Source organism: Sapajus apella, unplaced genomic scaffold (assembly GCF_009761245.1).
Source record: "Sapajus apella isolate SASKATOON/1434 unplaced genomic scaffold, GSC_monkey_1.0 scaffold22, whole genome shotgun sequence".
Lineage (NCBI taxonomy): Eukaryota > Metazoa > Chordata > Mammalia > Primates > Cebidae > Sapajus > Sapajus apella.
In genome coordinates this window covers 20466675-20492202 of record NW_022436962.1, presented here as the reverse complement: position 1 = coordinate 20492202, position 25528 = coordinate 20466675, and the positions used below count along the sequence as shown (strand labels likewise).

The following is a 25528-nucleotide window of genomic DNA, read 5'->3' as shown; positions in this document are numbered from 1 at the left end:
CTAACTTTTTTTTTTTTTGTATTTTAAAGTGGGAAACAAAAGAAAATGGTTACTTGATATATCAAGTCAGATTAATTTTTGTAAATTAAATTTTTTATTATATATGGAGAAAGCTCTAAAGGGAAATGAGCCAATAAAGTGATGTTATTTGGCAAATTTGTTGTTTTAAGTGACTTTTGTCACTTTTGTTAGTGTTCCTCTTGTTACTATTGCTTCTTTTCCCTAAATGTGAGCATTTCAATCTGAACAAAATTGTTTGGGGTGCTATAATCAAGTTAAATAATTTAAAATAATACAGAATCCATTGAAACTTTCCAGATTCTAGTGGAATTTCACCAAGTAAGTCTACGTGATTGATCAGTAACTGGTACAAGGATTCCAGGGTAAAAGGAATTTTACTTGAAACAATTAATTACATCTGTAGTTCTCGAACACTCTGTAAGCTTTTGATTATTACCATTTTTTAATTCCTCACAGATCTTTGAAACTAAGATAAAAACATATGATGGATTCATTTTAAAAGACAGAGCTCTAAGATGCTGCACACCAGCACTTCTTGAAATTTACATTCATGTGATACTGCTCCACTTGTTGTAGGGCAGACAAGCAAATGAAGACTCCAGATGTACGAGATGACACAATGGAGGCTTTTCAAAGGCATTACAAGGAACAAATATTTCCCATAGAGTTTACCTTTGTTATGTTCCAGGTTCTGTTCCAGATTATATTTCCCCATTGTGTTTAGTTTATTGAAGACTAGTATACTAGTATACTCTTAACATTAATTTAGAAACGGCAGTTGACTATATCAGTCCTAGTAACAATTTTGTGGTTGTTCCTAATGTTTTAAAGATGTTAAAGTCCCCTTTTCTTTTCCATTGAGGCTTCAGGGCCCAAAACTGTCATGGGAGAGGTATAAATGAAGCTAAATACAGACTTTTAAATTTCAAAATCTGTGTGATCTGCACCTGGGACTTCAAACAAGAAAGAAATCACAAATTCTCTATATTATCATTTGTTACATCCTACACAAAAATCCATTTACAATTGGAGCAGAAAGGGTGTTTCGTCTAGGCTTATGATGGATGACAATTCCTGATGCTAGCAATAGGAGTCGGGGAGGCCACAGCCTGAATATTCTTTTAGATGGTGAGGATTTTTTTTTAAGAGTCATCTAATTCTGCCTACAAGGGGAAGCATGTGACATTGCATTGGAATGCCTCAACTTACTCCTTAACTAATTGTCACTTAGAATTCCTGCATAAAATGTACAATCAATAAGGATACTCATGAATTATCAGGCCACGAGGTAAGTTTTCCTACACCTCAAAGAATTGGTTATGATGATTACAGAGAAAAGTTAAAATATTTAAAATACTTAGAATGGTACCTGGAAAGTAGTAACTGCTATACAATTGTTACTCATTATTATTATTTACCAGTGGTTCTGATCTACCAAGATTTGGGAATAGATGACATGGCAATCTTTTTCTTGCCTAGCTTCAGAGATCCATTTTGTTTTTCAAAAATTAGCAGCCACATTAATTTATTTACAATTGAACTCCTCATAAGATACTACAAGACAATAAACATTTCATATCAAAAACTGGAGTCAGAAGTATGAATGGCACCACAGACAACAATACGAAATGGGCATAAAACAAAGTTGAAATGGACAAATTTGTCTTTTGAATTTACTAACATTAGCATAAACTTTATTAAAGAAACAATTATGTTTTAGGAGAATTGTAGGGCATTCAGTTGAAAACAGTGTTAAATCCCACATAGGAAAAAATAAGTCTAATTTCTCCCTCACACTCTCACACACTGTAATCTCACTCTTGGAACATTACTAATCTACTCCCCATCCTCGTTCTCTACAAAGCTCAACGTATCCAAATAATTGCAGCAGGAGTCAGACAAATGCCTCAGCAGATGGGGCAGGTCCCTGGCGAAACTCTACCTTCAAACTGAAAACAGAGGGAAGGCTGAAAGATCAGACTGCTGGTTCCAGATAAAACCTGTGACCCAGAGAGACAACTTCTGTTCTTGTTTGCCCACTTTTTCCCAATTGGTTCTTTCTCAATAATGTTTTTTAACCAGTTGAATATTGCCTTTTCCAATACTACCTACAGCCCGTCCTTCCCCTATCCTGTGCCTATAAAAAGCCCAGACTCAGCCACACTAGGGGAGACGACCCAATTTCGGGTGAGGGAGACCACCTTCAGACAGCTGCTCCACATCACAGGAAGCAGTGGTGGGGTCAAGCCAGCCCCGGAGCCACAGGCCAGAGCAGGGGAAAGCGCTGATCTAGCTGTTCACATGTCACCATCCATCCAGCTGCAGATGGTGGGACTAAAATCGAATTCGCATGTTGTAATACCCCTTCTGGGGCTCCGGGGTTGTGGGCACCCCTGTCTAGCACCGCTGTGTTCCCCTCGGGGCAACATAACTAGTCCAGCTGCAAGCCCTGCATGGAGCCTGACCCTGTGCTGGTGCTGGGAATGGCTGGCCAGACCCCGCACTCACTTGCTCACACACCCGCTCTCCCCAGGGACTGCGTATGCAATCGCAGCGGCCAGGGCCTGGAGCACAAGCCAGGCACAGCCAGGCAGGCTGAGTAGACAAGTAGACAAGGCACCTCCTGCTATATAACCTCTGCAAAGGTGCCAAGAAAAATCCGGCATCACAAATCAAAGGAGCATTGACCTAGAAGAGGGTACAAATAAAATAAGAAGGCCTTAGAAAGAGGGAGAACCAAGGAAACAGAATCCACTGAAGTCTGGCCAGAGCCCAGTCTAACTTACGTTCAGAATCTGGTGACTTCCCTTTTTTAAATCCTTGCTTTCTCACTGGCAGTCAGTGTGACTACAGTACACTCAGGTATCCCTCACCTATATCTCCTTATTCTCAAGGAATAAGTTTCAGAATCTGGAGTCATTCTACTGGAAAAATAGGTTGAGGCTGAATGCATACAATCTTGGTCTTGGGTTATTTCCCCTTACAAATGTAAGAATTGGGTATAAGATATATGTCATTTTGTATGAGAGACTTCTTCCTGGATGGACTCAGCCAATCAGCAAAAGCCATAAGCAAGAGAAAACACTAAATATTGAAAACCGTGAATCAAGGTAATGGGAAAAAGCAACAAGAAATAGACCTTAGGATGGATAAAATAATTCCACTAAACTCTACTCTTTTGCTACCTGGGGATATTTTTAAATGGATTTTCCCCATATAAGTAATTCTTACCCTATCTTTATAATATTGTCAGGAACCAGACACTCTAAGCCCAGCATCTGGTGGGCTAAGGTGACACCCAAGTGCTCACCACATGGAAAATGGAGGGTCAGTTTTACCCAAGGCTGTCAGAATATATACAATTATACACCTAGATGGTAGAGGGAGAGAAATGGCTTGAGCAACTGAATCAGCTCATGGAGCTTGCATAAGATACTAAAAGCTGTTCAAAGCAAGAGAACTGAAAATAAAAGTTGGGAGCCAAATTTAAATGGGATCCACAATGGAGTAGACAAGATGCTGGAGGAAAAGCAGAACTCTCATCTGGAGTAAAGTCAAATTGAAGACTAAAAAGGAAACAAAGTGTCACAGAGAAAAAGGAGGAATAGGGCCCCAGGAGCTAAGATAAAAATTTACTGAGCAATTTATTGCTATATTAATTGACTGTCACTGGCCTAGCAGCAAATCAGCAAGAGGGGTTTTGTCAAGGCATACTGTGGGTTCTGACGGCAGCTCACATCATAGCAAACCTCCTTCAAATCGGCATGTGTTACGATACTTCAGCAAAATCCTACATCTCGTGAAGTCTTCCATTTACACGTGAACTGCACGCACTAAATTTTACCTTACCAAGTCCAGTTTATCTACATCACATAGCACAGTCAGATAATCAAAAAAGGTTTAAAGATCCCCCAGCAAAGGCTTAAATAGTTTCCAACAAAGGCACTTTGAAACTTAGAAAAAATGTATTTAAAGTAAAGGACGTTTTTCACTCCTTGTTTAGAAAAGAATGGGCCAGCATTCATTGATTTATTCAAGGATATTTATTTAACCACCTACCACAAGCCAAGCATTGAGGATACAAAGATGAAGAAGACAGTATCTGGGCCTCAAGAGACTTACAGTGTGTAGAGAGGCAGGGGGTGGTGGGGGTGGAGACAGGCATGTAAATTAGTAAGGATAATAAAACGTTACAGGTTCTATAACAGAAGTACGTCGATGGTAAAATAGGAACATAAAAAAGGAGAGTGATGAATTCTACAGGGGTAGGGGACTCATAAAGTCTTTAGAGAAAAGGTGACCCTTTAAAAAATAAATGCAGCAAATCAGGACATTAATATCTATTACATAAAAGAAAATCACATACATATAATTTGTTCTTCATTACAAAAGAGTGATATCTATTTAGGGATGGACAGGCTATAAATACATTTGTAAAACTCCTGTCACTTCAGAAATGCTCCACTAGCCCCTTTGACAGTTGAATACATTTTAGTTGTCATGGTAACAATCAATAGCCAAATATGTAACTTATGATAGGCTTTGTTCACAGGGAAAATTAAGACAAAAGTTTTGTTCTTATATATTGTACATGAAGGTCTTAGTCATAATTTGGGTACATATTTATCTTCCTGGATATTATCGGCCATACAGATACCCTTAGAGATTTTTTTTTCTAAACACTCGCCATTCACCTTTACACCTCTTCTAGGGTCGTTATCTTGAACTAAGTTACCAGGTAGCTTATGAACGGATAAAGCAGAATTGCATTTATTAGAAATAAAACTTCAGCTACTGGTATCCAGTTAGGGTTATAATCTTCAGATGTACACAACACAAAGGTATTTGGGCCACATATTGGTTTCTCTGGCCACTCACTCTTGCAAGTAGCAGAATTTTAAGAGCGCCGTCTTGCAAAAATCCACTTACAAATAAACTAATCGAAGTCCACTGACAAATTCAGTTCTAATCACTAGTCACTTGGATCAACCAATGCTATAAACTTATCTTTGTTAGGGAATCACTTACGGTCTTTATCCCAGTTGCCTCGTTCCGGATTCCTCAATTTAGGAACATTCCTCAAGTTAGTAGTGCTCTTAAAATTCTGCTACTTGCAAGAGTGAGTGGCCAAAGAAACCAATATGTGGCCCAAATACCTTTGTGTTGTGTACATCTGAAGATTATAACCCTAACTGGATACCAGTAGCTGAAGTTTTATTTCTAATAAATGCAATTCTGCTTTATCCGTTCATAAGCTACCTGGTAACTTAGTTCAAACTAACGACCCTGGAAGAGACGTAAACGTGAACGGCGATTGTTCGGAAAAAGTAACACATAGTCTACTACCAAGTTAACCCATCTCAAACCTCTGAGGAGTGACTTTGAACTTCTTTGTTAGAAAAATGTCTCTATTATGAATTTCCCATAGTAATAAGTGTTCCACACAGTCTCACGGAAATTCCTGAGTGTCATTAGTGGATCGTTCCAACCTCTAGGTAAAGCCTAAGTCTTCCCTCCCCTCACTTTAATCCCTACTGCACTCCCACCCCTACTCTTCTCTCCCCTGTGTGAAGAGAAAAGATGATAGGAAGAGGATAGAAGACGGGGGCGGGGGGGGGGGGGGGGGGAGAGTAGAGAAGGAGAAGAGAAAGGAAGGGGAAGGGGAAAAGGATCCAGAATTACTAGAGAGAGATTTTATTTGAAAGGAGTATTGCAGGAGGAAGTGGGAGGGTGACAACTGCAATCTGCAGGGCAGACTACTGCAATAGGGAGAACACTTTGACCACAAGATTTATAAGCAAGTCAAGAGTAAGGCAAAAGAGATTTTCTTTTATATGAAGATATAAACAAGGCTAGAAAGAATCTGAGGTGGAGAAGTGGGATAAAGGGTGGCATGACTGAATAGTAGGTGAGAGAATCTTTTGCCCTGAAGTCAGTCTATTGTCAGGAGAGGAAGTTAAGGAGATGCTACCTGCTGGCAATGTTCAGGGACATAGCGGAGGGAGAGAAGCTAAATCACAGATTGGTTAGCAAACATTTTCTTCCAATTGATCAGCAGAACAAGCAATTCAGCTAATCATTTCTGAGGTAAAGAATGGAAATTTGGAAGGAATGCATCTGGCCTTGTCATAGGTAAAAAAGTGGGGCATCCCTGTATGTATCTAATTGATACAAGAGAAGAATAACTTTTTTCTTTTTTCTTTTATTATTATTATTAATATTTTGCAGTAAGCTGTTTCTAAAACACAAAAGGGTGTGGGGATCTTTTCTTTTTCATTTTTTTTTTTTTTTCCTGAGACAGAGTCTTGCTCCGTTGCCCAGGTTGGAGTGCAGTGATGCGATCTCAGCTCACCAACTTCAGCCTCCTGGGCTCAAGGGATTCTTCTGCCACAGCCTCCTGAGTAGCTGGGACTATAGGTACCCACCACCATGCCAGGCTAATTTTTGTATTTTTAGTAGAGACAAGGTTTCACCATGTTGGTCAGGCTGGCCTCGAACGACTGACCTCAGGTGATCTACCTGCCTCGGCCTCCCAAAGTGCTGGGATTTAGGCATGAGCCACCGCACCCAGCCAGGTGTGGGAATTTCTTAACGTTTGTTGTTTTCCAGGATCACAGGACTCAGGTAAAATTCAACATTGTCCATTGACATTAATCAAAGATTGGATGATGCTATTGGAAAATGAGCTTTAGTATACGTTGGAATAAATAAAAAACTACCTTCCAAGGGACTTGTATTGATGTGAATTTCTTACATATGTTTAGTCTAGGTAAAAGAAACCTTAATGATTAAAGCCAGACCAGAACTCCATATGAAGGTTTGAGGTGAAATAATACACAAAAGTACGCACCTTTCTAACCCTGTCTTCTGTGCTTCTCCCTAGAAGCACAGAAGAGAGGAAGGATCTCCTTCTACAATCTCCCCTGCTGATCAGTGGAGATAGCTAAACGATCATTAACTGCTTTATGTTCGCAGTCATCTATGATTTTTGACTTTGGAAACACATCTGACATAAAGTAAGCAGAAAAGAATCAGTGATGTTTTAGTCTCAGAGGTTAAGCTTATAGCGAAGCTACACAAAGTCTCTGAAATTCCCAGACCAAAGTATTCTCATTAAAAGAAAAAAATTGAATTGTTTTCCTATATGAATATTACTGAGAAAAGTAAATAGCCCATTGCAGTTAGAGTATCTGCTCTGACTCAAGAGAAGCAGTGGGAAGATCCACTTCCTTTTACATTTTTTCTCAAACTCCAGGAGAGCAGGCAGAGAGGAATATGAAGAAATACTACAGTGAGCTGCTAGACTACTGGTACACTCACTTGAACAAAAAAGAGCCTCTTTCTAAAGCAAAATACATAGTCAATACAATGTTAACTTACCCACTATGGTTGACCCCAGCACTTTCAGAAAGGATTTTACTACTCTGACTCACTCAAAATAAAATCCATCATTTGCAGAAGAACTAACAGATTAATGAAAAAGAATATAAAGCAACATAGATTTTAAGGACACTAATAAAATTCACTTAAGAAATTTCTCCATTTATAATAGCTTAGCAATTACATTATTATCCTATTGCCTGAAACAAAGGAAATCATATTTTTGTTGTGTCCATTCTCAAGATCAATGCAGAAACCAAGTTCAAGCTCTGTAATTGTTAAATTCAGTTTTCTATTAGGAAAATAACATATTAAAAATGAACACAGAAATGATAGAAATAAAACTTCTAAGCTGGAAACTGACTTCATTACTGTTAAATCATATTAATAATTTCTAATTGATTTGTATTGGGCAGGCATCTTATATTCCAGAACCATGTTCGTCTATTTATCACAATGTATTCTATATGACATATGGAAACTAATACATTGCTTCATTAATATTTAAGTCTTTCTCTAGTTATGGCTCAGAGATATTTAACATTCTAAAACATAAGCATTTATAATTACATGTTTTACATTTTACTCTAATTTTTAATACTGCCAAGATTATTTAGCATAACTAACTTTTTAACTACATACTCTTTCTCTCTTTACCATTAGCATATCAATCAAATTTGCATTATTCTGCTTTGCTCATTTTATTAAAAGCAAATTCAGGGCACAATTGACTTTTCATTTGTTTAACAAGTGAAGAAATATTTACCCTGACAGCCATTGCATTGTAGAGATTCATCATCATAGTATAATATGCTACCTGTGAATCAAGAAGAAAAGATGGCATACATTTCAGTTACACAAAGACAGTGCAGCCTATTTTTACATATAAAAGATAAGAATCTTTATACATAATACATAATAAGAGTTCTAGCCTTAGAAAAATGAAATCAAACGTTGTACTGAAGAGATAGGCTTCCTAATACATAATGCAAGCTTAACCAGAAAAATCTATGGTAGTCAAACTAGGAGCTAATGGAGATATATGATCATAAAATGCTCTCCGCTGAGTTTGATAATCAATGGTGCTCTACTGAGAATAGAATAACAAAGCAGAAATATTCACAAGTGCTGGTGACATGTAGTATTGTATGATTTATTCACTGGGGTTCTTTTAGCCAAAACTCACAGAAACATAAAAGGAATTCATATTTCAAGACGTCTGGTTTAATGAAAAATTCAAAGAAATGCTGTCTTCAGTCGAAATCGTTCAAGGATATGGATGCAGTGATGGAGCAAAATTGTGCCTTCCAACCATCTATGCAAAATGTTATGTACTTAGCTGCCTCCTGAGTAATCCTTGGGAATTTTGTTTCATTTAATATTCATTTTAACACCATAAAATCATAAATACAATGATATCATGTTACAGCAAATCCCTTGATATAGTGAAGACTTCCTGAAGTGTTGGTTTCTCTCTAGTAAAGACACATTCCTCTATTAATATACAAATTTCTGTTTCAGTAAATTATTTTACAATGTAGCTTATTTCAATGAAAATATTACTTTAAATAAAGCTTCCCCATCTGCTCTCTTAATTAAAAATATAAAATTAATGTAATTCATGACAGTATAATAAACAATAAAAGCAATGACATACATATGAGATATTTTTAACTTTATTTTTATTCAACCAAAATTTATTCACTATAACTTGAGCCCAGGTAATAGGTATTATGTTTCAAGCAAAAATCAGAATAAAGTGCCTTAACTCTTTATAAAGGGGTTTTCTGCCCCATGACAAACAAAAATTCAGATAAAAAGGTTTCACTGTAATTAGTGTTGTTTGAATTGCCTGGTCTGATCCAAGGCAAATTGTGTGTGGAGAGCAGCAGGGCTGGATTATTTATCAACAGTCTGAGCAATTAAGAAACAGTTGGTTGCAATATGTTATTTACAAATGAACACAACGGTGTTTCTTCATTTTAAATTCTCTTTTTTCATGATGGTAAGCAAGGCATAATTGGTGTTTGAGGTGATTTAAAATATTTACTTTAATATTGTACTTCTTGAAGTCATATTGAAGCAGACATTGCTATTAAGCATTTCTATAAAGAAAAAATACATTGGATATTATACATTTCCAAAAGTTTGGGTTCTGAAAAGATGTTTCTTGTCTTTATCATATCATTGTTTAGTTACCAGTAGAGTGTATGTGTGAGCTTTTGAGCCACAGACCTAAGTTCAATTCCTGACTTTGCTTTCAACAGCTGTGTGGCCTTGAACAACTTACTGAAGGTCTCTGTCTTATTTCCATGTGTATGAAACAGGTCATTATATATTTCATTGTTGTGAAGAATAAAACGAGATACAGTATCTAAGGTGCTCAGGACATAGCTGATAGTCATTATGAAAGGGATTATCAGTAGTGCTCACATTACACATTTTGTAGTTAAAAGTACATAATTTATAAGTAAAATTCCAAAAAGTATAAAGGGCTCAATTTTATTACGAACTAACAGGAAAAAGAGATTCAGATTTTGATCCTAAGAATTCTGAATCCTGTAGTTAAGAGGTAAGAAAGCACTTTGATTCTGACACGTTATTCTTACGTGAAAAACTAATTGATACCACATTTATTCTCAACTGACTAGCCCAGATGCTTTAGAAAGTACTAGCCCAGATGCTTTAGAAAGTACCACATTTTAGTATTTCACTTACATGAGGTACTAAAATAGTCACATTCATAGAGACAGAAATTAGAAAGTGGTTACCAGGGACTGGAGGGAAGGGAGAGTTATCATTTAACGTGTACAGAATTTCAATTTGGGAAGATGAAAAAGTTCTGGAGATCAATAGTGGTGATGGTTACATAACAACGTGAATATACTTAATGCCACTGAATAATACAAGTAAAAATGACAGAAGTGGTAAATTTTATGCTACATATATTTTACCACAAGATTTTAAAAAGCTAAAAACATTACATGTGAATGAACTGCATTAACATAAGCTAACTAGGAGATAAATATAAATACTTTAAACTAATGTAAAATTTTATCTGTCTTTGTTTTTCCATTCTGAAAATGATTATTATTTGTTATATTAACATTAACACTTTGGATTACCTGAACAGTTAAAATATAACTCATAGAAAAGCTCTTGTTCTTAGAAACTATGTTCTAGAATTCTGTCTTAAAAGGTATTTTATCATTCCATGAAATTGGGTGAGCAAAGCATATTATACCTACCAAATGTTAATAACCTATCCAAGAATGACAAGCCAGTTTCATGTCTCAGCAAACAAAATTATTTTTCATTAATTACCTATTTTTAATCATCAAGATATCAAGTCTACTTTAAAGGGGAAGATTAAAGATCTGGGGTGAACATTAAGTATAACAGAATCAGATTGTTTTATTGTAGTGGAAACATGGTGCTCAATTATAGATGTTCACCAAATGTTTGTTGAATAAATGAAGAAAAAGAGGGAGGGGAAAAGAACAGGAGAGAAAGATAGGGAGAATTGATGTCTTGCATTTACATTAGACAGGAAGAATTTCTGGGATTAAAATATAGCATTTGAACATTATCAACCATTTGTTAGCTGTATGCGGCCTTTGTCATATTACCTAGCTCAAGTTTTAGAAAGCTTATGAAATTTTTTAGAAGGAATATATTCCTTTTGAAAACATAATTAATTTTCTGACTGGTTGATATTCACATGGATCTTTTCGACAGGGCTGCTATTCAATGGAATTAGACCAGTGAGGTCATGCTTATTATTTACAACTGGTGTCCTTTCTGATTTGTTGTCCACCAACTGTGATGGATGACCCTACTGGATACATGGCTAAGTATTTTTCATGTTATCCTACTTATAAGACAAACTTCTGAGAACTCAGTTTCACCAATGGCTATGTTGGTTTTCTATTTTATGTTGAGGATTTGGCTACCTATCATTTCCAATTATTCCGTGGGCTTTGTCAAGTCTTCTTTTCCCCTGACTGAACAACTTTACAGTCTTCATACCTGCTTATTCTTATGTTTAATCCATTTGGAACAGCTCTTCTAGATTAATTTTGTAAAGTATTGCTTTTATCAAGTCCTTTTTTGAATTTTTAAAATCATAGACTTTCAATAGTTTCCAATTGCTTAAAGCAAGGCATCCTAATTGGGCTGATTGATATAACTAACACACTTGAGTATTTCAGATCACTAGGAGAGAGAGAGAGAGAGAGATAAAATTACAAGCTAAGGCACATGACACTTCACTTTTTTAATTTCTCTAGTAGGATAATGATTACTGATGAGAGTATATCCCATATTTAAGTTTCGCTTTTTTTGCCGGGCGCGGTGGCTCAAGCCTGTAATCCCAGCACTTTGGGAGGCCAAGGCGGGTGGATCACGAGGTCAGGAGATCGAGACCATCCTGGTCAACATGGTGAAACCCCGTCTCTACTAAAAATACAAAAAAAAAATTAGCTGGGCATGGTGGCGCGTGCCTGTAATCCCAGCTACTGAGAAGGCTGAGGCAGGAGAATTGCCTGAACCCAGGAGGCGGAGGTTGCGGTGAGCCGAGATCGCGCCATTGCACTCCAGCCTGGGTAACAAGAGTGAAACTCCGTCTCAAAAAAAAAAAAAAAAAAGTTTCGCTTTTTGCTATCAAGTGAATTACAGTGGGGCAAGGGATAAAAGAGAATTGTTCTCTTACAGGTCAAATTGATAACCAAAATTCACCAAAATCAGGCACTGATCATTTTTATTCCAATTATCCCTCCCTATTCCTTTCCCTTAAACCTCAATCTGATCAAATTACTGGATGTATTTTTCTTCTCCATTTTCATATTTATATGACTTTGCTTGCCTGAAATGTCTTACCATTCCATTTTAGCTGTCCAAATCCTATCTCCCCTGTTTTCCTTACAAGTATTTGTTTATAGAAGAAACTACCTTATCTCCCCTACTACAAGTACTACCAAGTGGAATAAGATGATAACATTCTCCGAACTCCAAGGGTACTTTCAAACCATTTCAAACCAGTAGGATGAGCTTCTTTAAATAAAGAAATAAATAACAGAACCCACTTTTAATCTGAGGCTTTTCAACTTTACTAGTCTCTATCCCTTTTTGGTGTTGTTATCCTTTCTTAAGCTTCTGGATCATACTATCCTCTATCTCTCCTTCTTGCCCTCCCAACTTACTCCTGATACAGGTTATAAAGATTTCAGGTGGCCACAGTTGCTCACGCCTGTAATCCCAGCACTTTGGGAGGCCGAGGCAGGCAGATCACTGGAGGTCAGAAGTTCGAGACCAGCTTGGCCAACATGGTGAAACCCCGTCTTTACTAAAACCACACACACACACACAAAATCAGCTGAGCATGGTGGTGGGTACCTGTAATCCCAGCAACTTGGGAGGCAGAGACAGCAGAATCACTTGAACCCAGAAGGCGGAGGTTGCAGTGAGCTGAGATCATGCCACTGCACTCCAGACTGGGCCACAGAGTGAGACTCCATTTCAAAAAAAAAGATTTTGACACCTAGGTTAAAGTCTTACTGTTCATCGGAACTTCTGCCACTATCCCAAGACTTTTCATATTCATATGAACAGCACAGTCAATTACCTAATCTCACAGTCACCTACCTTTTCCAGTCCCAATGACCCCCCACTTCAGTTTAGCCTTATATTCCCAAAGAATGCTACAGACTTTGTCAACTATGACCGTTCCTTGTTTTAAACCCAGACTGCAAATTCTTCCCATCAAGCCCAGGAGGCTTAATTTCTATTAAAAGACTGTTTCACCTAATCTAAACAGATCTAGTACAAATCTCTTCTTTTCCTCAGTTTAAAAATCCTTCACATGTTTTCATATACAATATACAATAACTGCATGTTTTTTTTTTGTTATATGAACATACCATAAGTTATTTAATCTTTCCTTTATTGTTGAGCATTTTGGTTGAAAACCAAGAAAATATGAGCTTCAAGGATGAAATGATCAACCATTTCAAGAGCAAAACATTTAAAGTAATATATAATAATTTTGAGTAACATATCTAAATAACTTGACAAGATCGGCTGGCATCATTTGCTAGATTGAACAATATAAAAGAAATATATGCATTAAAGTGATGAGAATGAAACCTTTAGAAGCCATGCACAATAGACAACACATCTAATGAGCCTGAGTTTTTGTTATTTTCCATATTAGGGCCATCCACATTTCATAATTTTGAGTATAATTTTTAAATTAATTTCCAATCAAGTAATTTTAAGTATTTTGTGCATATGCTTTGCCTTGTTTGTTGGCAATTGATAACAATTTGGTCATTATTAACAATTCTTTTTTCTTTTTTTTTTTGAGACAAAGTTTCCCTCTTGTCACTCAGGCTGGAGTGCAATGGTGCGATCTCAGCTCACTGGAACCTCCGCCTTCCGGGTTCAAGTGATTCTCCTGTCTCGGCCTCCCAAGTAGCTGGGATTATGAGCACCCGCCATCACGCCTGGCTAACTTTTTATTTTTAGTAGAGACGGGTTTCATCATGTTGGCCAGGCTGTGGTCTTGAACTCCTAACCTCAGGTGACCTGCCCACCTCGGCCTCCCAAAGTGCTGGGTGGGATTACAGGTGTGCGCCACCACACCCAGCCTCAACAGTTCATTTTAAAAATACTATTATTTCCTTATAAAAAAATTAAAAGCCAATTATATTCTTTTTCCCAGTTACTAGTAATATTATATTTAAGATTAGGTGAACCAAATCTAAACTTATGATGAAAATGTGTTGTTAAAGTTTCAAATTAATATTAGTAACTCGGAGTCCTAAGCTGTTCTGCATTTGGAGTTAGACCCTAAGGGAAAAAATACATATATATGTTTCAGTTTTCTGGTATGACATGTGAAGGATGATGCCTTATTATCTTATAACTGATTTGGAATTCCTATAAAGAAAAATATCAAAAACATTGGGCATTTTCTCATCTAAAAATAAACATGTGTTCATCTAATGAAGAGAAATAAAAATGTCTATAGAAGTAATTATGTCAAACTCTTATCAATTTTAAAACTAGTGGCTGGTATTTTATACATTTAACTATCCATGAAAAGAGCAAATTGTTGGCATTTACCGTAACAACATGCAATGGAATTTGATGGTACATGTCATCTTTTGTCCCATTTAAAGTTAATAACACTTTCATTGTTCTTCTTTTAAATAATCAAATATGAAACTGTTGAAAAAAGTATTATAAGGTAAGCCATATATGAATACTGGGAACCTTGATTTCATCAATATATAATGTTATTTTTATAATTTAAATAATTTCTCTTTTCTTCTTTTTCTTTTTTTTTTGAGATGGAATCTCACTCTGTCTCCCAGGCTGGAGAGCAATGGCACAGTCTTGGCTTACTGCAACCTCTGCCTCCCAGGTTCAAGCACGTCTCCTACCTCAGCATCCCCAGTATCTGGCATGCGCCACCACGCCCGGCTAATTTTTTGTATTTTTAGTAGAGACATGGTTTCACCATGTCGGTCAGGCTGATCTCGAACTCCTGACCTCAAATGATCTGCCTGCCTCGGCCTCCCAAAGTGCTGGGATTGCAGACATGCGCCACCGTGCCCAGCCATAATTTCTCTTTTTAATCATAATCAATCTTCGTAAATTAAATAGTTCTACCATAGGCTATTAATACATTTCAACAAAAAGTTTAATTAAATTGAATTTTAATGGGGTTGCCATACATATGGTATTCACTAGATGATCTCAATTTAAAAACATAACATTGACCTGTCTAGGACTACAGTTATATATAATTATTTTATAACACATCATATCAAACTAATTATGTACTACAATAGCCTTTATACTTCTCTGCTGTCAGAATATGGTGATTCAAAAATAGCACATTTAATATTAAACATAATGTACATTAGGTAATAATAAAATACTAAAAAGGAAAGCAAATTTAAAAGTATAATAAAATGCATACAAGCCATTGTATGTAGTTTTTACAGATAAATTCACTCAAAGTATGCACAAATTGTTAGTGCTCTAAAAAAGAGGCAAATGAAAGGATATTTCTTCATTTTTCTGGTACTACTGCTTAAAAGAATGACTTATTTCCCCATTTATGATATGAAGCAGTAAGGGGTAAGGAAAAGCTAACTAGAACACTACACAGCTAAAACAAGATGGGTCCCCAAACAGTAGGACCATTTGAGTGTACAATGAAATGGACAGGCCACAGTAAAATTATACCAGGAGTTCAGCATGCGTAAAATTCATGTGTACTGAGCACATGCACCAGTTGACAATAAGCTTCTTATTAATAAAAAGAAGAATCAGAGCACATCCTCAATAATAGGAAAGGGTTTTCACAGTTGTGACCCAACATTTCTGTACCTCTAAGATAGGCAAATTTGGGTTATGTTGCTATATAAAGCAGCATGAAAGTCAGCAAAAAGGCCTAAAATGGAAGTTGAAAAGAAAAATAAAGACAACAGTCATACAGGAAGCAAAAAAGAGCCAAACAAATCACAAGACAAGACTGGAATAGCTCTGCTACTGCGGGTTAATGAAGTCACTCTAGTGCAGGGCACAGGACCCTTTAGGACTTGATGACCTATTTGATGTCACCACGAGGATTATTTAAAGGCTGGATAGAAATATTTTGGTATGGGAGAATTTTGAGGAAAGTCCTTCCTTACTAAAGAGATCCTAGAACTTCTGTCTTTTCACAGTCCTCTTTCTGCTTGAACTTCTTCACATTTGATACTCTTGACAACTCCAAGTTTCCTGTAAGTTTTCTCCTCTGATTCCTGTGATATTGTGTTACTCATTTTCCTCTTATTCTGATTTTTAATTTCCTTTCCTCTTCCTAAATCCTACGTAATGCATTCCGTAAGCCTCAGTTCTTAGACACTATTCTGTATTGTTCACCTACTTTTTTTCATTAGGTAGAAAATCCTATCATCTTATAACTAAGGATCTAGAACCTTTAAGTCCAGCGCTGACCTTTAATCTAAGCTCCCATTCAACAGTGTGGTTTAAAAAATATTTGTTGAGTTCTCGTTTTGATGTACCAGAGATTTTGCTGAGTTTGCACCATCGCCTTACAAGATATCACCACATGGAGGTGTCCTAACATCATCACAAACTCCAAAAGCTCCAAACATCTTTTTGTAAGCATCACCGAGTAACCCATTCGGAATGTTTCTTATAAACATCCTTGCTTTTGTTATCTTTATAACTATCAATCAGCTTTGCTGAGATAAAAATACAACCATCGCAGTAGGTTGCAAAACAAAAGAAGTTGATTTCTTACTGACATTACGCGTGAGATAAGCTATGTCCCACACATCTCTTCATTTCAGCCCTAAAATTGAAGAAGCAACCTGGATCTGAGGTATGCTGTTCTTTTGCCCGAGGGGAAGACTGAAAACACAGCTTTGAAGCTTCCGTTTGGGTGTGGCATATATCCCATCTGCTCAAAACATATAGCCAAGCCTCAGATCAGTGGGATGGGTATGAATCATCCTTTTTATGAAGGAGGGGAGATAGGATGACTAATTTTGAACAAAAATACAATCCACTCTGGCACATATTGATATTAATCATCATCAACATTGACCATAGCAAACATCTTCCAGCTTGTATCCCTGTGAATCATATATTTATCCAGTTGGTAAAAATTTCAGTAGGCCTTTTATGTGTCAGTTACTGCGATATAATAAATAGACTCATCACTGCTACTCAGGAGCTTCCAATGAAATGAGAGAGATGTAAATAAACCAATGTATCAGTGAGACAAATGCCTACATGACAAGCTCTTAAGAAGACAAAACTAGTATTTTCAGTGTTCCTGAATTTTACTTTCTACTAAGATCAGGAAAAGTTGATCTTCAAGTAAAGTCTTGAGGGATACATAGGAATTCAGACCAACGAGAGGCATGTAAGAGTGAAGAAGAACATTCCAGGCAGAGAGAAGAGCATTTGCCAAAAATCTTTAGGTGATAAGGACACTGCATATTTTGGAAATGGCAAGTGGTTGAATATGACTAGGGCATATTTACACAGGTATAGCAAGTGATGTTAGATAAGATGCAATGGTCAGACCATGGAAGACCTCATATGTAACGTTAAAAAACAAGGACTTCACCTTGTATGATATGGGAAGGAGGACTACAGGCATGGCAGCAAAATGATGCAGTCAGTTTAGACTGAAGTCAAGAGGCTTTTAAGAGGGAAAGTAAAAACGATTTTATGAGCAATAGAAGGTGGTGGGTAGGGAACAAGAGGTAATAAAAAGTCTAGGGTGGCTGTTTCTCAGGGTTGGATTTCTGGTTGAATTGTGGTACTCTTTACCTGAAAAAAGGAATAGAGGAGGACCCAATTTGGGCCACTTGAGGGACATCCAGAGAAGATGTTTAGTATTTAGTATGTGCATCTATAATCAGGAGCTGAGAACCCTAGGCACACCATTTAGTCTCCCTGAGTACCAATTTCTTCATCTGTAAAACAGATACCACCTGCACATTCTTCTTAACAGAACCATTGCTCATGACATAATGAGACAATGATTATAAAAACTGTTCTAAAATAAAAATCCCTTCAAACATATAAAATTATTTTATAAAAGTCAGACTGAACTCCTTACTAACCTTCTGTTATTTCCCACTATCTGCATAATTTAGAGCAACTATGCAATTATTTCTGTATATGTTATGCTCATTCCTAATTTCAAAATTTCATTCATTAAGAGTCAGTTCAAGCGTCAGTTCCTTGACCTTCAGAGCCTACATTAACTTCTCACCTGAATACTTATTACCTCTACGTGTGTGTGTGTGTGTGTGTGTGTGTGTGTGTGTGTGTGTGTGTGTGTGTGTTGATGGGCAATGTCTCCTTAAATTGACTTTCTTTTTAAATTGTTTTACTTAATAGATAATACATTTACATTGTTTAAAATTAAAATGCTACAAAAGAGTTAACATTGAAGTCACTTTCCTATGCCTGTCCCTCAACTACTCAGTTCTCTTCCCCTCGGGCAGTTAATATCATCAGATTTTTTATGTGTAATCTTTCCAGAGATCTTTCCAGAGTCAAGCAAACTAATTCAGTGGCTTTCAAATCATGCCCTGGTGGCTCGGGTGACAATAGAAAACACAGGGAAAGAAATGAAGCAGTTGCATTTGTCTAGCTTCCAAAATAGTTTCACCATGTTGGCCAGGCTGGTCTCAAACTCCTGACCTCAGGTGATCTGCCTGGCTTGGCCTCCCAAAATGCTGGGATTACAGGCATGAGTCACTGCGCCTGGTTGAGACCTCTTTTTAATCCAACATACAAGAGTTTATACATTTCGGTAACTGTTTTCAAAATATTCACCTTGGGAATGTGTATTTATTTTAATGAGGCTGGGGTTGCTGAAAAAAAATACTTATACAAAAGCTGGGTGTGGTGGTGGGCACCTGTAATCCTAGCTACTTGGGAGGCTGAAACAGGAGAATCATTTGAACCCAGGAATGTCTTATATGCATAAATATAGTCAACTGTCTTTGTCCATACCATTAACATACAACTTGAACTTTTAAAAGTATTTTTTATCAACAACCCCAGCATCATTAAATAAATACACATTCCTAAGGTGAATACTTTGAAAACAGTTACTGAAATGTATAAACTCTTACATGCCTGATTAAAAAGAGGTCTCAGCTGGGCGCAGTGACTCACGCCTGTAATCCCAGTGTTTTGGGAGGCCAACCCAGGCAGATCATCCAAGGTCAGGAGTTTGAGACCAGCTTGACCAACATGGTGAAACCCCATCTCTACTAAATGTACAAAAACTAGCCAGGCATAGTGGTGGGCACCTGTAATCCCAGCTATTGGGAGGCTGAAGCAGGAGAAACGCGTGAACCTAGCAATGTCTTATATACATAAGTATACTCTACTTTCTTTGTCCATACTATTGACATACAAACTCAATCACTTATAAATAATGGGACCTTAATTCCTTCGTCATCCTGTTTAAGTAATCTGATGCTATCAAAAATTGGTTTGAAGAAGCACCTAGTGAGAAAATTAAGGACTATTTGAGCCCCAAACCATTTAGTGATAGTAGGTGACTATAACACACCCATTGAATAAAATAGAAATCCATGACTTCATACTCATATAAATACATGAATAAATAAATAAATGGAAGAGAAGGAAAATCTCTTATAGCAGAATGCTGGTAAGGAAATGTAGGAGAAATGATGGAATTAGAAAATCACTGTTGGATAAATATAGTAATAATTGATTCTGGTAAGAATCATCATTGGATGCTAAACCTAGCACACAAAAGTTTAATGAGAAACAAAAGGTATACATATTCTTTAAATATCCCCTCATAAGAGACAATAGTAAACTGACAGTGTAGAAACCTGAGAGACACGACTTTAAACAGTCAAAGTTAACAACACTTACTGAACAAAATGATGACATATGCATCATAATACTACGTACTGAGATGTATTTCGGCTAAAATACATAACCAGAATCTAACACTGAAGAAACACTAGCAAACAAAAGTTGAGAAATAATCTGAAAAATAACTAGTCTGTAGTCTTAAAAAATATTAGGGCTATAAAAGTTGAAGACAGACTAAAAATTTATTCTAAATTAAAGGTGACTAAAGAGACACAACTACTAGATATGAACTACAAAGTGAAATCCTAGTTTGTATCTTGGAAAAGATTTTTGCTAAAAATGACATTATTGGTGCAATCAATAAAATATAAATAGAGTCTACAGATTAGATAATGGTTTTGTACAGATGTCAATTTCCTGATTTTAGTATTGTAATATGATTATGTAAACAATATGTATGGGATATATTTAGAGATAAGGGGGCATAACTTCTGCAATTTTGTGTCAAATGAATAAAATAATGCATATAGAGAAAAAATGTATATAGAGAAGAGGAAATAATAACGTTAATTTTTTCACTTGATTAAAAAAATGTAAGTGGAGAATATATGGGAGTTCTTTGTACTATTTTTGCAACCTTTCTGTAAATCTAAATTTTTTTTCAAAATTTAAAATTTATTTTAAAGTGGCCTGATGTCGATTGTAACACAATAAATTTTAAAAATCATATGCCACCTAGGCACAGTGGCTCATGCCTGTAATCCCAGCACTCTGGGAGGCCAAGCCAGGCAGATCACCTAAGGTCAGGAGTTTGAGACCAGCCTAGCCAACATGGTGAAACCCCATCTCTACTAAACATACAAAAACTAGCCAGGCGTGGTGGTGGGCATCTGTAATCCCAGCTACTCAGGAGGCTAGGGCAGGAAAATTGCTTGAACCAGGTAGGCGGAAGTTGCAGTGAGCCAACATCATACCACCACACTCTAGCCTGGGTGAGGGAGCAAGACTTCGTCTATAAATAAATAAATAAATAAGTAAATAAAAAATAAATAAATAAAAATCGTATGTCAAAATTAGAAAGGAAGTAGAAAAGGAAGGGAGAAAGAAGGTGGAAAAAGAAAATTTATATTTAAAAATAGTGTTTAAAAGCCAATAGAAATTTCACATACAAAAGAAGTACTGATATTTGATTACATTGTTTCCATACTTGTGGGACAAATGGACCCAAATGTGAAATAAAGATTCTGCATTAAGCTGGGTGGGCTGGCTGACACCTGTAATCACAGCACTTTGGGAGGCTGAGGTGGGCGGAACATGAGGTCAGGGGTTCGAGACCAGCCTGACCAACATGGTGAAACTCCGCCTCTACTTAAAAATACAAAAATCAGCCAGGCGTGGTGGTGCACACCTGTAATCCCAGCCATTTGGGAGGCTGAGGCAGGAGAATTGCTTGAACCCTGGAGGCGGAGGTTGCAGTGAGCCAAGGGCATGCCATTGCACTCCAGCCTGCGCAACAGAGCAATTCTGTCTCAAAAAAATAAAATAAAAATAATAATTTTAAAAAAAGATTCTGCATTAAATCTTATAAATTAAGTTTGGATAGCAAATGGAGTATATACTGTAGCCAGTGGAATTATTTGGTTTTATATGTCTTTCAATAAAAAATAGGGTTGTTTGTATGTATGCCAGATAAAAGGTTATTACTAAAATGGCTGGGCATTCAAATTGAAAAAATAAAAGAAGAAAATCAAACCTCTCCTTCACTGTTTAAGCATGATATTATGCCCAGGAAACATCTATAACACCTCCTTCTATCTGACTTCATCTGCTTCCATTGGCTCTCTATCCAATGTCAGCAATTGTCAAAGAGTCTTAAAACTTTTGTTCCTACAACCACACTGATTTTCTTCAGAAGAGCATCTGATGAAGATTATGCAGATTTAACTCTTCAGCAATATGTGAGTATATATTTAACTATATTAATTTTAATATATATGCACAGAGACATAGACAGTAATAAAGAAATACAAATTATCCCGATGACCTTTAATATTCTAAAATATCGAGTTCTAGATTCCAGGGTTATGAATTAAATAGCAGTTTTGATGGATTGATGGTGAATCTAATATCTACCTTTAAATGCTGAAAGTCTCTTTTCCCTCTTCAGTTTTCTTTCCTATTTTTTATAAATACAGCTTTAAAGACATCTATCTTTGTGTTTCTTTGCTTTCCTCCAAATTTCTACAGTCCCTAATTCTAAGAAAGACAAACTTCAAAACATAGGAGGTTTCCTGAATCACTGTTTAAAAATTATATGTCTATCTATATCCATGCATCCGTACATCACACTCACTCACATATAATGAAATCATCATGTGATTATGCACCAGTGAGAGAAATATGAAGTGGGGCTAATTTGATTTGAAAATATCTCACTTATATTACTCCAAGCAAACTGCCTCAATAGTTTTTGAATACTAACAACAGCATCACAAATGAAAAACTACCATTTTTGGTCGGGCATGATGGCTCACGCCCATAATCCCAGCACTTTGGGAGTCCGAGATGGGCTGATCATGAGGTCGGGAGATTGAGACCATCCTGGCCAACGTGGAAAAATGCCGTATCTACTAAAAATACAAAAATTAGCTGGGTGTGGTGGCAAGTGCCTGTAATCCCAGCTACTCAGAAGGCTGAGGCAGGAGAATCGCTTGAACCCCAGGAAGTCAGAGGTTGCAATGAGCCAAGATAACGCAAGTGTACTCCAGCCTGGCGTGGTCTCGGCTCAGACTCTGAAAATGACTCTGAAAAAGAAAGAAAGACTCTTTTTCAGCCAGACTCTGAAAAAGAAAGAAAGAACGAAGGAGAGAGAGAAAGAGAGAGACAGAAGGGGAGGGAGGGAGGGAGAGAGAAAGGAAAGAAAGAAGGCAGAAAGGGAGGAAGGGAGGAGGGGAGGAGGGGAGGAGGGAGGAAAAAAGAAAGAAAAACTACTGTTCTTGAGCACCAACTATGTGCCAATCACAGTTCCCAGTATTTTACACAGAGTGTTTCACTGAATTTTCACAAAAATCTGCCAAACATTCTTATCCTCATTTTAAAGACAAGGGACAAAGGAAGGTTCACACAGGTTAAATAACTTGCTCACTGTCATCAAACCTCCATCATCAGGTCTAAAGCCTGTGCTCTTTCTACAGTTCAGTGAGAGTCAAAAGGTAGGTACAAGACTCAGAGATGCTGCATTTAAATGCTTGCCACAGTGTCTGGCACCTAGCATATATTCAGTAACTATTAGCTACATTTTCTTCCCCATTTTTCCTTTTCAAAATGTTAAGCAGAAACAGAAATAGAGGCATTTGATTTTAGCGTACTTTAAAGAGCTACTTTTTTAAATGATGCTTTTAACCAAAATCAAGACAGGAGAGGGGGAAAAAAAAAGTTTGGATGTGCGTGGTGGCTCACACTTGTAATCCCAGTACATTGGGAGGCCAAGGCCGGTAGATCACCTTAGGTCAGGAGTTCGAGACCAGCCTGGCCAATGTGGTAAAACCCTGTCTCTACTAAAAATACAAAAAAATTAGCCGAGTATGGCGGCTGGAACCTGTAATCCTATCCTAGCTACTTGGGAGGCTGATGCAAGAGAATCACTTGATTCCGGGAGGTGGAGGTTGCAGTGAGCTGAGATCGCGCCACTGCACCACTCCAGCCTGGGGGAAAGAGTGAGACTCCATCTCAAAAAAAAAAAAAAAGAAGTTAGACATCTATCAAACTGATTACCAATTGGTATCAATTCTTGGCTTCTACTTGGTAAAGGGAGCACAGCATATTAGAAACAGAATTGGTGGTTATTCTTCTATTCATCTATGTAAGTGCTAATTATCTGGTATATGTCAGGCACCAGGCTCTGAGAGTACAACACTAATGAGACATAGTCTCTGTCCTTATGGAGATTAGGTAGAGGATCTTGCCAATTATCAGACAACTGTGCCTAATGTAAAAAATTCTGTAACATCTGGAAGGTTGCTATGTATACTAAATATACCAGTATCTGTTCATGGGCAAGTGTATGAGACTCAGTTACCTAGCCTGCCAGATGAGTACAATAGTTACTTTTAATAAGCATCATAATAGACAAATTAAATAGTTACACAAAATGCCTGGTATATAGCAGGTGTTTAATAAACAATAGTTAGTCTAAAAGCACCATGCAATCTTTGTTGCTTTCCAATGATAATTATTTGCAAATACATTCACAATATACCCACAAATATGCTTAACTTTCTATAAAAAACCCATTCTGGAACAATATATCATTTATTAAATTATTTAAATCTCGTTTACACCTATAAAACAAAATGTATCAGAAAGTCCTGAAGAAATGACAGAAGGCAGTTTATTGTTAGCTTTGACCAATTTGGCATCCTTATGAGGATATTTATTGCCTGCATTCTGGGCAAGGTATTTGCCTAAAATGTTGGTGATCCAAAAAGGAAGTGGGCTGCAGTGCCCACTCTCAAAAAGCTCACCATCTACAAAGTACAGAAAAACATCAATAAATGAGTATAAATGCATATGCTGTGAAAGTTACTTGAAGCAAAAATAGTGTCAGTGTAGTTCGGATACCAAAAAAATGAGTCAATTCTCCATGGAAATATCAGAAAATCCTTTCAGAAGAGGTCTCATAGCGAAAATTAAGCCCAATTTTGTCCTTATGTAAATACTCATCATCAGTAACTTCCAAACTCTATGTAAATACGACTAAAGTGACTAAGTTACAGCATATTTTATAATTCAGATGCTAACAGACATACATTTTATGTTTACCTGCACAGTTAGTTGATATTGCTTTCTGCCTAAGAAACCTCTCCACCATTTTTGGATAATTGTTACAATTCTGTGTAAATGCCTAGGATAAAAAATATGTTTATTAGTATCCTTTCATTGAAACAAGGAGCTCAGTTAAATCTTCACTTAGAATACTCTTCTACATTTCAAGAATTCAAATTCAAAGCCAAGTTTATGTGCACTTTTAAAGAGTAGAAAGTTATTCTGGGATATAATTAATCATTTATAAAAGTAGAAAAAATGGCATAGGTAACTATTCAGTATTTCTTTTGGGCTTATTATTACACAATATTTAATTTCAATTCCTCTTCAATACTTACTCTTTAAAATATTTTTGAATGTTAAGACTATAAAACAGGTCACAGTGACCTGTTGAGAAGTAAGCCAGGCACTATTTACGTAAATCATTATTGACACTTAGAAATAACTCGAGGGCCAGGCGCAGTGGCTCAATGCCTGTAATCCCAGCACTTTGGGAGGCCAAGGCAAGCAGATCACATGAGCCTAGGAGTTTGAGACCAGCCTGGCCAACATGGTGAAACCACGCCCCCGTCCCCTCTCACCACTCCCCACCCCCCACTCTACTAAAAATACAGAAATTAGCCAGGTGTGGTAGGGTGAGCCTGTAGTCCCAGCTACTCTGGAGGCTGTGGCAGGAGAATTACTTGAACCAGGGAGGCAGAGGTTGCAGTGGGCCAAGGTCATGCCATTGTACTCCAGCCTGGGCAACAGACCAAGACTCTTTCAAGACTGTCGAAAGAAAAGAAAGAAAGAAAGAAAGAGGGGAAGAAAGAGAGGAGGGGAGGGGAGGGGAGGGGAGGGGGAGGGGGAGGGGGAGGGAAGAAAGGGGAGAGGGGAGGGAAGGGAAGAAAGGGGAGAGGGG

At 37.1% G+C, this 25528-nt stretch overlaps 1 protein-coding gene across 6 annotated transcripts in view; it reads right to left on the bottom strand.

Moving 5' to 3' along the window:
- Nucleotides 1–25528, bottom strand: part of SPATA17 (spermatogenesis associated 17) — a 208397-nt gene that overhangs the window by 168960 nt on the left and 13909 nt on the right. For 4 of the 6 annotated variants that reach the window (XM_032289249.1, XM_032289252.1, XM_032289251.1 and 1 more), the window contains exons 3-4: nucleotides 24625–24706; nucleotides 8168–8218 (exon numbers count right to left, since the gene is read on the bottom strand). In XM_032289249.1, coding sequence (XP_032145140.1) covers nucleotides 8168–8218; nucleotides 24625–24706 — 133 coding nt within the window. The remainder of the gene's footprint in view (nucleotides 1–8167; nucleotides 8219–24624; nucleotides 24707–25528) is intronic. The other 2 variants (XM_032289253.1, XM_032289255.1) reach the window with 1 other exon arrangement.